At 45.6% G+C, this 14859-nt stretch overlaps 1 protein-coding gene across 4 annotated transcripts in view; it reads right to left on the reverse strand.

Moving 5' to 3' along the window:
• Positions 1 to 14859, reverse strand: part of LOC127632781 (uncharacterized) — a 49823-nt gene that overhangs the window by 8887 nt on the left and 26077 nt on the right. The window contains exons 1-5 of one of the 4 annotated variants that reach the window (XM_052111547.1): positions 4618 to 7620; positions 4131 to 4327; positions 3898 to 4006; positions 2286 to 2880; positions 513 to 961 (exon numbers count right to left, since the gene is read on the reverse strand). In XM_052111547.1, coding sequence (XP_051967507.1) covers positions 4281 to 4327; positions 4618 to 5932 — 1362 coding nt within the window. In that variant the 5' untranslated portion in view covers positions 5933 to 7620 and the 3' untranslated portion in view covers positions 513 to 961; positions 2286 to 2880; positions 3898 to 4006; positions 4131 to 4280. Of the gene's footprint in view, positions 1 to 512; positions 962 to 2285; positions 2881 to 3897; positions 4007 to 4130; positions 7621 to 14859 lie in introns of those variants that run through there. The other 3 variants (XR_007969135.1, XM_052111545.1, XM_052111546.1) reach the window with 3 other exon arrangements.

Below are 14859 nucleotides of genomic sequence, written 5' to 3' on the forward strand. Positions count from 1 at the left end.
TTTCTGTCCATACCGGAACAAATCTTCATTCCGCCTTGTGCCTCTTCAGGACCGATTTGTATGTCGGAACTAAATAAACAACATTATGGTCAGATGTTCCAAGAGGGGCTCTAGAAAGAGATTTATATGCCCCCTTAACCGTCCCAAAACAAAGATCCAGGCACTTTAAGTGACGAGTCGGACAAGTAACATACTGATAAAAATTACAGAGAGACTTCCCCGGTTTACAGAGATTGAAATCACCCATAAGGATCGGTGCGTCCGGCGCAATCCCCTGTAGCCGCTGCACAGATCTGGTCATGGCTTGAGTGGCCCTATCAACGTTAGCCTTCGGGTGAATATAAACAAGAGTCAGAAATAATTGGGGGAATTCCCTTGGAAGATAAAAGGGACGTAAAGATACAGAGAGGAGTTCAATGTCCGGCGTACACAGTGACTCTCTGACTCTTCGACTACTGTACTGCACCAGTTATTGTTTACGTACAGACACAATCCCCCGCCAAGTGACTTACCGGTCACTGCAGGATCTCTGTCCAAGCGATAGGGAACTCCGAAGCCATCGATCTCCAGATCGGACTGTAAGTCGTGTTCCTTAAGCCATGTCTCTGTGAAGGCGAGAAGACAGGCACTGCTATACTCCGCCAGGAACTTAACATTTGCCTGAAGCTCGTCAACTTTATTCCGGAGTGACTGGACATTAGCGAGGATGACTGTGGGAAGGGGAATCCGCCTATGTCTCTGTCTCCTGAGCCTCTGGCGTACACCGCCGCGTCTCCCTCTTTTTCTTGCTGTTGGCCTCGTCCGATGCGCCCTGTTCCTCTTCACTGCTGCATAAGGGTCCGGCAACCGGAGAATCTCTGCGGGGATAACTGCGGAAGAGTCCACGGTGCCTATGCTGGTGCTGTGCAAAAACAGAAGGAATTCCCGACTATACTGGAGAGGTTCTCCAAACATGAGAAGTCTGCATAAAAAATGACATAACAGCGTCAACAGAAAAAGAAGGCCGGTCAAATTCAGGTGAATCATGTTGCTTCCGTTCATATGCAGATCAATCCAATAACGGTTAGTAAAAAAACGATAACGTAGACAAACAGGACAAGTTAAGAACCACGGTTAAAAACTGGTTAAATAAACACGTAAGCCGGTTTAAAAATCAAAAGAAAAACCACAGTTCCCATACATGGACTACACACCACTCTCACACACTGCTGCTGCGTGTCGCCATTACCAGCGCCATCTGTATTCTAAGGACAATCATGCATGGGCACAGTACCAGTCCATAAATACAACTCTATCGTGTATCCAGTCCATAAATACAACTCTATTTTTCACAATTCCCAGGGAACACTCCCATAATACATATGCGGTTACCTCTCTAACAGATGTTTTATACTTGTACTTGAGTTATAATTGAGTTGCCTGTGCTACAAAAATTCTACCTCTGTAGCAAAAAAGCTACAGTACTGTGCAAACGTCTTATGCCACCATTATTTTTGTTTTAGAAATGGTATAATGACCATATATAATTTCTCAGGCTTTTTATTAGAATACAGCCAGAACATGAAAATGAATAACAGCTTTTACATATAGGCTAAAGTGGCAAGTATTTAGTGTGACCTCCCCTTACACTTGAACAATAGCACACCTGCTTTTGGGCTGCATTTCTGCCAGTGGTGTTGGCAATATTGTCGAATTGATGGGATCATGAATGTTGAAAAGTACAGACAGGTTGTAATTCATAATGCCCTTCTTTTTGGAAAGTGCCATACTGGGAATGTTTTTATTTTTCAGCATGATAATGATTCCAAGCACACTGCTAATACAGTGAAATCATATTTGGAGAGAAAAACAGCTTACAAAACATTATCCAGACCTGAATTTATAGAGGCAGTATGGGATCACCTAGACAGAAATAAATAAAATACGGCCTAAATCTAAAGATGAACTCTGGGAACTGCAGAAAGCAGCCTAGGTATAATATGCCAAGACGATTACTTCAGAAAACTTAAGGACAGTCTCCCCAAAAGAGGTATGAGATGTGCTCAGTGCAAAGAGATATTACACAAAATACTGACTTTTGCCTGAAGAAGCCCTTTTGTTCTTATTTTGTGTACATATTTCCTGTACTTTCTGTTTATATCTTAATAAAGAAACTGAAAAATAAATAATGGTGTAACTAAAACTTTGCTAAAACAAAAAGCCTACGACTTTTGTACAGTACTGTACGTGCAAAAACGTTAACGATCAGCCCTGTGAATCTGCTAAATGGTCATATTAGAACATACCACTTGTTTGTGGAAGGTGGGGTCTGCCAATTTTTGATCCATTGCATCAACATTCGAGACCGTCCTCAGGGGGAAAACAATATCTTCTAGAAGTGCTGCAACTGTACTTGCATCCCGTTGTGTGAGGAGTGATTGTATCATCCTCCCATGAACACTCTTTGTCTCCTTGATTTCCTCCAGGACGGTTAGGAGACATGCAAACATGGCATCTCTAAATGCAGAACTGGCACCCTGAGGAACTCTACTGGGGCGGTCTGGTGTTACAGCTGTTAAAGGTGTTGAAGGTGGAGAGGGCTGAATAAATGGACGGGTCCCGTGCAAGTGGGGATCCTTCGGTTAAGGGTTCTCTGGCACTGGGGAAGGTAAATGCAGATCTCTAAATGCAGAACTGGCATCTTGCAAAATTCTACTGGGGCGTTCTGGAGCAACGGCCGTTAAAGGAATTGAAGGTGGTTGAATAAATGGACGGGTCTTGAGTAAGTGGGGAGCCTGCGGTTGGAGGTTCTCTGGAACTGGTGGAGGTAAAGGCACACTGGATGGATGATCATGCCCAGCACCACAGAGTTCCTCATCAGAGCTTGACAGACACACTGGCCTTGAAATGCACAAAATGTAGAGCATAATTAAGTAGTTGTACAAGTTTCAAATTAGAGCTGTATATGTGCAATAGAATATGTGCAAAAATAGGATAATGAATAATTATGAGTAATGAAATAAACAGTGCTTTAAACTTTTGAGCTACAGTATGTGTATTTAACAGTGGCATTAAAGAAGCACTACATTGACTTCACTGTTTGAATTAAATATACATTGATTCTTATTAAAGCTACGGAAGTTATTCAGTCGAGCAGAAAGTTATATTCTCTTTGACTTGTTTGATTAACATTAATGATACAAGCGACAGTATAACTGATACTAATACTGCTACCGATGTCTCTATGAAACTGATTTATTTTTAAACATTAATTATGGACATTCCACATTACAGTGTAATTGAAAGCTATCAATTTCAACATTTATTAGGCTTTTAAAAATTACTTAATTTATGACAAGTTAAACAATCTTCACATAAACCTATTATAATTAATGTCATATTTACCTGTAGCCTTCCTGTCTAATAGGAAATATACAGAAATAGAATAAAGTTATCAAATACTTTATAGTCTTAACTGCATAAATTATAAATTAGATTTATCCTTATTAAAGCTAAAATTTTCGTTAAAATCTGTTTTTTTTTTATTAACATAAATGACAGACATCACAGCAACTTGATTGATTGATTGATGTCACTTTAAGATCTGCCGCACGTGACGCGGATCTGACGCATCTCATTTCCTCCAACTATTTACAGTCATTTAAGATGTTATTTAACTAATTTAAGACTGCTCTTGACAAATGGACATTTGGGTAAAATTCTGTGTTAATGTTTGTTCAAGAGCGAAAGAGAACTCAATTCTGGCGCGCGTCTTTTTGTGCACACGAGTCGTGTGTGTGTCAAATTGACATGGCATTCTTGTTTGTTTTGTGGTGCTTGAATGGCTTAAAAGAACTAATCCTTTTCAAGAACAATTGTTGCTTTCAAAATCTATGTATGCAAGAAATATAGTCTTACCTTCTTTTGCGCTTCCCTTTTCCCATCCGTCTTCCAGAATCAGACTCCGTCTGCAAGTCTGAGGTCGCCTCAGACTTCAAAAGCTTTGATGTGGCGTGGGCATATTTTCCTGTAGGTGATAGACATTTACCAATAAATATTAGTAACTACTATTTCAGAAGCACGCCTTACTTGTGTTATTAGATACATAAATATTATTATTACTAGTCACCATTCAAAAACGGTCACATTACCTGCTTTTCCCAGGACGAGCACTTTAAACTGCAGCCAGGTAGGGTTTGGAACAAGTTCCTCCTTTACTGCCTTGCTGATGTTGACTCGTCTTGGTGGCCAGTAACAAGCATCTTCCTCTGGTCCCGTAAACCACTTGCAGGGTACAATAGCTACACCTCCACCATCCAAAAAATCCACAACCGCAAATGGTAACATGCTGGAAAAATGCAAAACAAACAGGCTAATGCAGCTGTGGGAATGCCACAAATCCAGATTTAAATGGCAAGAGCACTATTTATCTCCTTAATTCCTCAACCGATATCACATGCAAGTCTTTGGATAAGTTTGAAACAAAGTGAATTCCAAGGCATGCCGAGTCAATTGGGTAGCTGAAAAAAAATTCATAGCTTTTAAAGAAGTGACAGAGAACATTGGGAGTTTCACAAGAAGAAAGCAAAATATTTCTCACAATGAGAGTCCTTCCCCCTAAGGAAAAACAGTTATCACCTTTACAGCATTTGTACTGCCTGTATTGCTGGCATGTTCCAAGTTCATCAGTCACTGGTCCAGAGAAATGGAGCTGTTTGAGAGGAGAGGAAATTGATATTTTCTTCTGTTTTGCCACTTTCTGCTTCTCATGGATGCGCCTAACAATTTGCTGCACAGGATTTTGGGGCCTCTGTACAATCTTTTTAAATTTACCTAAATATGTTTCGAATGGGAAGCAGGAAATGCTATCCAAAGGACCAAAGTTCCGTGCATCTTGGGCAATGTGTATCAAAGAATGGATGTTGTATCCAACAAATTCAAGGCCATAAATAATGCCAAAATCTTGGACAAAATTTTTCAAAATATCTTCAGCATAGTCACAGTTTTCAGTGCACAAATCAGGGCTAAGAAGAATTCTTATCGATACAGACAAGAGTATAAGGTTTCTATACATTGTATCAGGTATATTTTTAAGTGGGACAACAGGACCAGTGTAAAGTAAAAACTGCCTTAATTCAGTTGCTTTCCACATACTAATTTCTAGAAGAGACCTTGGTTTCCTAGAAAAATTCCTCGGCAAATACTGCCTGACAGAAGCCATGAATGCAGAAATCATAGTGAGATTTTTAACAGACTGTCTGCATTTCAGAGGCCCTTTTAACCAAAGATAAATCAACTGGCGCATCGCGCCCAAACACACAAGGTGCATATAATCAAGCACAAAACTTGAGACTAACCCCACACCTAACTCAGACAGGGGTGAAACTCCACCTTGGTGCTCTTCATAACCCATTTCCCTAAATGTCTGATCAGTCCTTCGCTCTCCAGACAACTCAGCAAAAGACATTCTCCTATTTATATGGACACCTTTTTGAGTGCAGCGCTCACATGCGTAATACCCGTTGTGACCCTTCACACATTTGAGGAACGCACCTGCTGGAGCATCACATATGAATGCATCAGGAGCAGCAACTGTGAAATGCACATAATTATACTGAATACCCTCCTGTACAACAACTTTAACATCTTGAATAAATTCATTTAAATACTCTTGCACATTTGATGGTTTTATCACACCTGAGTATAAGCCAATCACAAAAACATTTGAATTTGGGATCTCCTTAATCCTACTCAAAATAGGCCACAAACTTACATTGTTGCTGCGGAATAAAGGTAGACCATCAATATTAACTCTAAGCGTGAGAGTGTCTGTCAGATCTCTCAGATCAAAATCTAAAGATGCCAATTCTGCCAGAACTGAATTCCTAATTCCAAAATGATAGTATGTTCCTCCTGCTACATTTTTGGCATCACACTTGCGGTCTGTGCACATTAAGGCGTTTTTGTCTGAGAATTTTCAGAAGAGCAGACAATACATTTTGAGAGATATTGTATTCTGCAACCCACTCTGCAAGACCATTTGTGTCATCTAGTGTCTCTGAAGCCGCATGTTCTGAATCAGAACATTCAGAGTCCAGGTCAAAGTCACTGGTATTGTCAGCAATCCCATTTTCAAAACCATCATAAAATATGTCATTGTCCAAAGCATCATAAAAAATGTCTGTGGGATATTCATTTTCTACATTCTCGGTTACATCCTCGACACAATCATGATAAACAGAATCCTCCAATGGTTCATTATAGGCTGATTCCAAATTAAAATGCTGTTGTTCAAATTCATTCTGTTGTGAAACAAGACGAAAATGTTCAGCAACTTTTGCAGCAATTTTCCTTCTCTTTGTTCTCTGAGAATGGTCCATTACTTTCTGTAAGAAAAAAAGCATATGACATTCAAAATTCTAATTGAGGCAAAATCATTTGTATGATCATAACTATTTGTTTGGTTTGTAATAACACCCAAATACAAACTGATTTACATAAGGCAGAAACACCTGTTGAGTCGGTTTTCATTTTATGTATTTACATATTATGTATTATTGAAAGTACAACAGCCTTATGATTTACTAATCAAACCGTGTCTGTCCCAAGCTGTACAGCTTATTTACACTAGCTTCTCTGTCATCCATAAGCCATAATTGACATCATCGTTGTAATCTTCCTGTATCGTGAGCACACAGCCCAGTGCCAAAAAATGTATAGGCCTACAGTTTAAGAAGACTATAGACTGTTGAAAATAGGGCTGGGCGATAAATAGATTTTATCGATTAACTCAAATGAGTAGTTTACGTCGATTTGTTTGAATGAAAATCGGTTTTCTCTTTAACGACAGGGCTCAGCGCTTGCCATGATAGAGATACACAAACAACATGGCAAATGAACAAGACCGCGGTAGCACAAGCACACCCGCCGAAAACATTTACAAACTGAATCTGCAGGGCTGCCAACTCTCACGAATTCACTGTGAGAGACACGCAATAGTCACTTTTTACATGCTCTCACGCCACACATCCATTTTCTCATGCAGAGAAAAATCGCGAAGCAAAGAGGACACTGACACCGACAGACAAGACAGAGAAGGTTACTATTGATATGAAACAGATTCTCAGCTCTCAGATTCTGTCAATTCGCTGACAGATCTCAGTTCAAGGGGCATTTGAACCAATAATCTGTTACTCTTTACTACTAGTTAATAGTAAATAAACACGAATGATCAATAGGTAATTTGAAAGATACAGTATAACTTACCGAAATGTAATAAAATCGATCGATCAGTGTTTTTCAACCGTGGAAAGATGTCCATAAAACAGCTGGAGAACAACATATGTCACCTAACGTTACATTTACCTCAGGATGCCTTTTAATGACCCATAGCACGCATGTTAGTTGGACTTATAAAATACTTGCTATAGAGAGGAGTATTTTGCTAAATATGATAACTATATTACACATTTATTATATTTTTACCTATATCATTCAAATATTATAATGTTGTTGTGGCAGCGGGGGCGTGGCCAAGCGCACGTCCGGGAGAGGAAATCGGTTAGGCCGAGAGGGAGTCAACCTCCGGGCACCTTTTAGGAACCTGACAATTAAGTCGTGCTTACCAAGAGACTTGCCGTCTACCGTAGTCAGTGGTGGGTCAGCGATAAGGCGACATACACCTTGAGGGTGGAGGGGGACAGCCTCCTCTCCAGCCTCTCCTGTAGAAACATGAGCACTGACCTAACCGAGCACTTCTGTGGGTCTTCGGCTCGGGAAGAATACCAGTCTGCGAACAGACGCCACTTTAGGGCGTAAAGATGCCTGGTCGAAGGGGCTCTGGCTTGGTTGATGGTGTCTATGACGGCCGGTGGTAGGCCGGCTAGCTCTTCCGCGTCCTGTCCAGGGGCCAGACGTGGAGTTCCAGAGGTCTGGGTGCGGATGCCAGAGTGTGCCCCGTCCCTGAGAAAGAAGATCCTTCCTCAGGGGAATTGCCCAGGGAGGGGCTGTCGTGAGGAGCGTGAGATCCGAGAACCACGTCCGGGTGGGCCAGTAGGGGGCCACCAGAGTGACTTGCTCCTCGTCCTCCCTGACCTTGCAATAGCACCCGTGCGAGAAGGCTCACTGGTGGAAAAGCGTACTTGCGCAGCCCCGCGGGCCAGCTGTGCACCAGAGCATCTGTCCCGAGGGGAGCCTCTGTGAGGGCATACCAGAGCGGGCAGTGTTAAGTTTCCTGGGAGGCAAACAGGTCTACCTGGGCCTTGCCGAAACTGTCCCAAATTAGCTGGACCGACTGGGGTTGGAGCCTCCATTCTCCGCTGGGCAAGCTTTGTCTTGATAGCGCGTCCGCTATCACATTGAGGTTGCCGGGAATGTGAGTGGCGCACAGTGACTTGAGTCGCTGCTGGCTCCAAAGGAGGAGACGACGGGCGAGCTGTGACATGTGGAGGGAGCGTACTCTGCCTTGGCGGTTTATGTAGGCCACCACCGTGGTGCTGTCCGTCCTGACTAGGACGTGCTTGCCCCGAATTGACGGAAGAAACCTCTTTAGGGCAAGAAAAACAGCCAGCAGCTCTAGGCAGTTGATGTGCCAGCGCAGCGGGCCTCGGTTCCACCGGCCTGCGGCTGTGCGCCCGTTGCACACGGCGCCCCAACCCAGTTTGGAAGCGTCGGTCGTAACCAGAACACGTCGGGACACCTGCTGCAAGGGCACTCCTGCCCTTAGAAAGCAGAGGTCTGTCCAGGGTTTGAAGGCTTGGCGGCAGGTAGTGGTAACTTTCACCTTGTGCGTGCCGCGGCGCCATGCTCATCTCGGAACTCGAGTCTGGAGCCAGTGCTGAAGTGGTCTCATATGCATCAACCCCAGTGGCGCGGCCGCCGCGGAGGATGCCATATGCCCCAGGAGCTGTTGGAAACATTTTAAAGGGACCACGGAGCCTGGCTTGAAGAAAGCGAGGCATTCCAGCACTGACTGAGCACGCTCGCTGGAGAGACGTGCTGTCATTGAGACTGAGTCTAACTCCAAACCGAGAAAAGAGATGCTCTGGACTAGGGTGAGTTTGCGCTTTTCCCAGTTGACCTGAAACCCTAAACGGCCGATGTGCTTGAGCACCTGGTCTCTGTGTGCGCATAGTAATTCCCGCGAGGAGGCCAGAATGAGCCAATCGTCGAGGTAATTGAGTATGCGTATGCCAGCTCCTCGGAGCGGGGCAAGAGCCGCCTCTGCGACCTTCGTGAAGACGCGAGGGGTCAGAGACAGGCCGAAGGGGAGGACTTTGTACTGATATGCCTGGCCGTCGAACGCGAACCACAGAAAGGGTCGATGTCGAGGGAGAATCGAGACGTGGAAGTACGCGTACTTCAGGTCCATCGCTGTGAACCAATCTAGATGCCGGACGCCAGATAGAATTTGTTTCTGGGTGAGCATTTTGAGCGGGAGTTTGGACAAGGTCCGATTGAGAACTCGCAAGTCCAAGATCGGTCATACGCCGCCGCCTTTCTTGGGTACAACGAAGTAAGGGCTGTAGAAACCCTTCTTCGTTTCGGTTGGAGGGACAGGCTCTATCACATCCTTGATTAAAAGGGAGGCGATTTCTTCGCGCAGGGACTGAGCCTGTCTGTCGTGCACTGCGGAGAAATGAACGCCCACGAAGGGGGGCGGAGACCTGGCAAACTGAATTGCGTAACCGAGTCGAATGGTCTGGTGCAGCATCGCGACGGGTTGGGCAGTGAAAGCCACGCCTCTAAGCTCCGTGCTAGGGGCACCAAGGGGATGAGAATTTTGGACGTACCCGGCGGGGCTTCGCAGCGGTGCGGAACAGGTAACGCGGCGTCGGGGGGCACATGGCATCCTGAGGCTCTGGTGCTGAGAGCAAACTCAAAGCACTTACCTTGCTCCGTAAGTGACTGAGGAGGAGGTCCGACGCTGGCGTCCTCTGGACTCGTCTGAACCGGCCAGCCGGGGAACAGTCGTGGGGCTGAGGGAGGGGGCACCGCATCCAGGAAGCCGGGACTGTTGAGGCCTGAAAGCAGAGTGCCGTGAGAACGGCATTTGCGGGCCATGTGGCCCAGAGGTAAAGGAAATAGCTCTTTTATTGAGAATTTGGGTACGGCAGCCCCTGTTGAGGGGTGCGGCAAATGAAAAAACAAAGGATTCTCCTCCCGGCCCTCCAGCGCTAACTTCTTGCACTCTGGGTCCGCTGTCTCAGGAGCACCTGGGAGCCTTCCAGGTCCTCGATGGAGTCCGTGAGACAGGGGGCGTACACTTCCCGCGGTTTGCTCGAAGCCGGGGCTGAGAGCTAGTCCCGGGTTGGGGCGGATCAGAAGGTCTTCTGGTCGTGGGAGGATGCCCTCGGCGAGCAGATGGGGCCTGGGCCGTGGCGGCAGGCATGCGGCGAGGCATGATGTGAGAAATGGCCTCCGTCTGCTTCTTCACCAGGGAGAACTGCTGGGCGAAGTCCTCAACGGTGTCGCCGAAGAGGCCAAACTGGGAGACAGTGGCGTTGAGAAAGCGAGTATTGTCAGCTTCATGCATCTCAACCAAGTCCAGCCATTGCTGACGTTCCTGGGCCACCAGTGTGGCCATCGCCTGCCCGAGCGCCTGCGCTGTGACCTTCGTTGCTCTTAGGGCGAGGTCGGTCGCTGAACGCAGTTCCTGCAGCGTGTCGGGATCAGGGCCACTCCGTGCATGTTTCGCAGTGCCTTGGCTTGGTGGACCTGCAGGAGAGCCATGGCGTGCAGGGCGGAAGCGGCGCATCCGGTAGCGCTGTAGGCCTTCGCGGTGAGCGAGGATGTTGCTCTACAGGACCGGGAAGGGAGTACAGGGCGACCCCGCCAGGTGGTAGTGCTTCCGGGGCATAGGTGGAGCGCAACAGCCCTATCCACCTGGGGAATCACCGTGTATCTGTGGCGCGTTCCGCCGTCGAGGGTGGCGAGGGCGGATGAGCACCTCCGGGAAGAATTGAACCGGGGTTTAGGCTGTGAGCGGCGCCCAACACCCAAGAACCAGTCGTCCAGCCGTGATGGCTGTGAGGAGGATGGAGGGTTCCAGTCCAAGCCCACACTGTTGGCTGCCCGGGAAAGCATATTGGACATCTGTGCATCGGCCTCTTCCTGGGCGTGCAAGCCCGAAGGCGGCAGCCCAGAGGAGTCCTCAGCATCAGAGCCCACGCCCTCCGATGTCGCGGTGAACTCGTCTGCTTCCATTGCAAGAGGGTAGGCAGTGGCTGTGAGGCGAGTCGCCGCAACCTCGAGCGGCGACGGGACTCAACGAGCGTGTCGGGGCGCGGGTGTTCCAAGGGGGCGTTCCCGGCGGAGCTGCACCCGCTGCCATCCCCGAATCGCCTCCATCGCCAGCCGCATCGTCCTCAATCCCGTCGGAAGGAGCGACGCGGGGGGGGGGCGGCTGGAGTGGCTTGCTTACAACCACAACCGCAACGTTGTCATGGTCATGTTCTCGCAGTGAGAACATGAACCATCCACAAACGCAGCCTCGGTGTGATCGCTACCCAGACACACGAGACAACGCCTGTGGCCGTCGGAAGCGGAGAGTACTCTACCGCATCCAGGAACAACACAGGGGCGGAAAGGCATCTTGAAAAAGATGCATCCTTAAAAGGACGTTCAACACCGCTGTGTTTTTGCTCTTTTAGAGGAAATTACTCTTTTAAATAAAATCACTCTTTTATGAAGAAAAAAGAACTCGTAAGAGATCTTTATTATCTGCACTGTCGAAGCGCTCAGGGGCAGGAAGTGCACAGCCGTGCAAACAGGAGAAAGCCGCTGTTGTGTGCCGTAGAATCCAACAGCATGCAGCAGAGGGATAGCAGTAACTCGGTGTGTACACGCAGCAGTTGTAGACACGACCATCGGCTCCGAATAAATTTTCTGAATGAACTCCCGTATTTGCGCCGGTTAAATACCCGTATGTCCGGGGGCGGGACATGCAAATACTAGTTGCCAACTCACATTGGCCTTTTTTCATAGTTCAGAGGTGAATATCTAGAACCCTAGTGTCGCTTCTCTGACACAACTTGGAGAGAGCGACAGAAGGGGAACTTTTGTTTTCAAAACATAATGTTAACCAAATTTGGTTAAAATTATGTTTTGAAATGTATTTGAATTAACATTAAAATTTTTTAAATGTAGTTCTTACCTTGACTACGCTCGAGAATTTCCTCCCGAAAATGACAGCAGAGTGAGTAAGAGTGAATGTGGCGCGGGCGCAAACAGGGCGTGGGGGATGGGAATTGCTGAATGAAATCTCGTGAGATCCATCCTGCAAAAGTTTTGTAAACTTTTGAGTCTTTTTTGTTTTTGTGTGTGCCTTTTTTTCTGTATCTGTCACCGTTGTATTAAGTGTTTGTATGTACTGCCCGTCTTCTATGTGTTTGAATTTTATTGTGAGTAAAAGTTTGCATTGGAAATTTTGACTCCTCCTCTTCTTCTGCCTGCACCACACTGTGACAGCATCCGCAGGGTCTTGATCCTTTAAATGGCAGCAAATTGGGTAAAATTGCAATTGTGTTGGCATTTGTAGATTTTTAATAGATTGAAGTCACATGTTAAAGTGCCAAAATGTTCTCATTTCCCATTAGTGAACCAACTAGGGCCCACATAGGGAGCCCAACTGGGTTTGCCCATGTTGGACCTACTTAGTTGACCCAAGTGGGCCCCAGATAAGAAGCCCATTTTGAGCCCATGCCCAATCTGTACCCATGTAGCCCATTTATAACCCATATGGGCCCCACATAAACATGTTGCCTGGGGCTGTATTGTCATTAAAGTCTTAATACACAAACAATATTTAGTATAACAATACTTTTATAACTATATAGAATTAGCTAACAGATAGCAACATATACGTAGCATATGCTACAGCATGTGCAATGAGTATAATTAAGACAAATCTTAATTATATATGTATAAAGGCTATAAATGTAACAAATATCAAAGAGAAAACGTAACTTACTATTTGATGCACGCACAAATGATACCAATTAACAACATTAACAAAGAACATCTTTGATGAACTGGGATTATTGACAGTATTAAGAGCAATGGCACATGAGGTACAACAGAATTGCAGCATAACTACTGGGTCCTTAGCATATAATGGGTCCTAGTTATAGGTAGCAACTGACTGCCTAATCAAAAATCCTAATAAGGATGTTATATGGTTACGTTGCCACTAAATGGTAGTACGAACATATTCAACTGGCCCTCATTCTAACACAGCTGCCCCCAAATGTGTATTGCAGATTTGCATCCATAGGGCCAGCACAGTACAACTACTCTGGAAGTAATGGGAGTTTAATAAGTCGAGCAACAGGCCTGGTGTAAGTTCTGTCTTTGACTTGAATTTCTGCTACTCTGACTTTTTTGTCAGCTCCGACTTTAACAGCTTTAACAGTCCCAACAGGCCAGAGCGCTCTTGGGAATTGTGGATCAGCAATCAAGACCACTGTACCAACCGCCAGGTTTTCCTTTTCTTGTTGCCGTTTCTGTCGGGACTGAAGTGCAGGCAAGTAGTTATGAAGAAAGTGTTTCCAGAACTGATCTACTATTACTTGACTGTGCCTCCATATTTTTCGGCTAAGCAGTTCAGATTCAGGATAAACTATCTGTGGTAATGCAGAATCCAGCCGACCCATTATTAGAGAGTTAGGGGTTACTGGGTCTGGATCTGCTACATCTGAAGATACGTATCCCAGTGGCTTTGAGTTTAGGATTCCTTCTATTTCAATTAAAACAGTCCTGAGCACCTCTTCTGTGACCGTTTGGGCACCAATGGTGGCATACAAAGATGTTTTAACAGAGCGGATTTCTCTCTCCCAGGATCCACTAAAGTGAGGAGAACTAGGAGGATTGTAATGGAACTCAATCTGGTGTTTGGCAAGCTTTGCTTGCAAGCAGGGGTTAAGATTTTTCCAAGCTTCTCTAAGCTCACTTTCTCCACCCTTGAAATTGGTTCCTTTGTCAGAGTGTAACTCATGAGGTTTCCCTCTCCGAGCAATGAATCGTCGGAGGGACATAAGGAAAGAGTCTGAATCAGCCTGAGTCAGAAGGTCAATGTAAACTGCTTTAGTAGTCAAACTGATGCCCCATCGTTTATCATTCCGTCTACCTATTTTGACAGTGAATGGGCCGAAACAATCCATGCCTGTGGAGTAAAAGGCAGGTTGGAAGAGTCGTAGACTGGAAGGGGGTAAGTCTGCCATTTTTGGGGTATCTGGATTGCCACGCCATCTACGACACTCAATGCATTGCTTTTGAATAGAACAAACAGCTTGCCGTCCTCTCAGAATCCAGAAACGCCTTCTGATTTCAGCGAATGCACGCTCTGAACCAGAGTGGTGTAGATGTGCATCATATTGCCTAATTAGTAATTCAGTTACTGGATGAACTGGGTCTAGGATAATTGGATGAAGAATATCAGAGCTTAGCTGATTACACCTTCGAAGTCGCCCACCTACTCTAATCAGGTGAGTGTCAGAATCAAACTCAGGGGACAGTGTCATTAAGCGACTGCTCGAAAAACAGATTTCCCTGCTTGAAGCTGTTTGTAATCTGCAGGGAAGCTCTCCATTTGTGAATATTTTAGGATTTCTAGTTCAGCTTTCCTGTATGAGTCAGCCAAGGGAGGGCTAGTAGCGTTGGCCACCCCGTGAAGAGATTGGACAGTTGCTTCCACAAGCTCTTGGAATGTATTGAATTGAGTAGCATCAATTGGCTGCTGTTCATTGGAAGTTATTAGGAGGTGAAAAGATGTAGACTTACACAGTTCCTCTGTATAATCTACTGGCTCTATTTTGGGTAATTTAGGCCAAGAAGATGTAGGTTTACACAGAAAGGCAGGATCTTTTGTCCAGCGGTTATGTT

Source organism: Xyrauchen texanus, chromosome 39, assembly GCF_025860055.1.
Source record: "Xyrauchen texanus isolate HMW12.3.18 chromosome 39, RBS_HiC_50CHRs, whole genome shotgun sequence".
In the NCBI taxonomy this organism is placed as follows: domain Eukaryota; kingdom Metazoa; phylum Chordata; class Actinopteri; order Cypriniformes; family Catostomidae; genus Xyrauchen; species Xyrauchen texanus.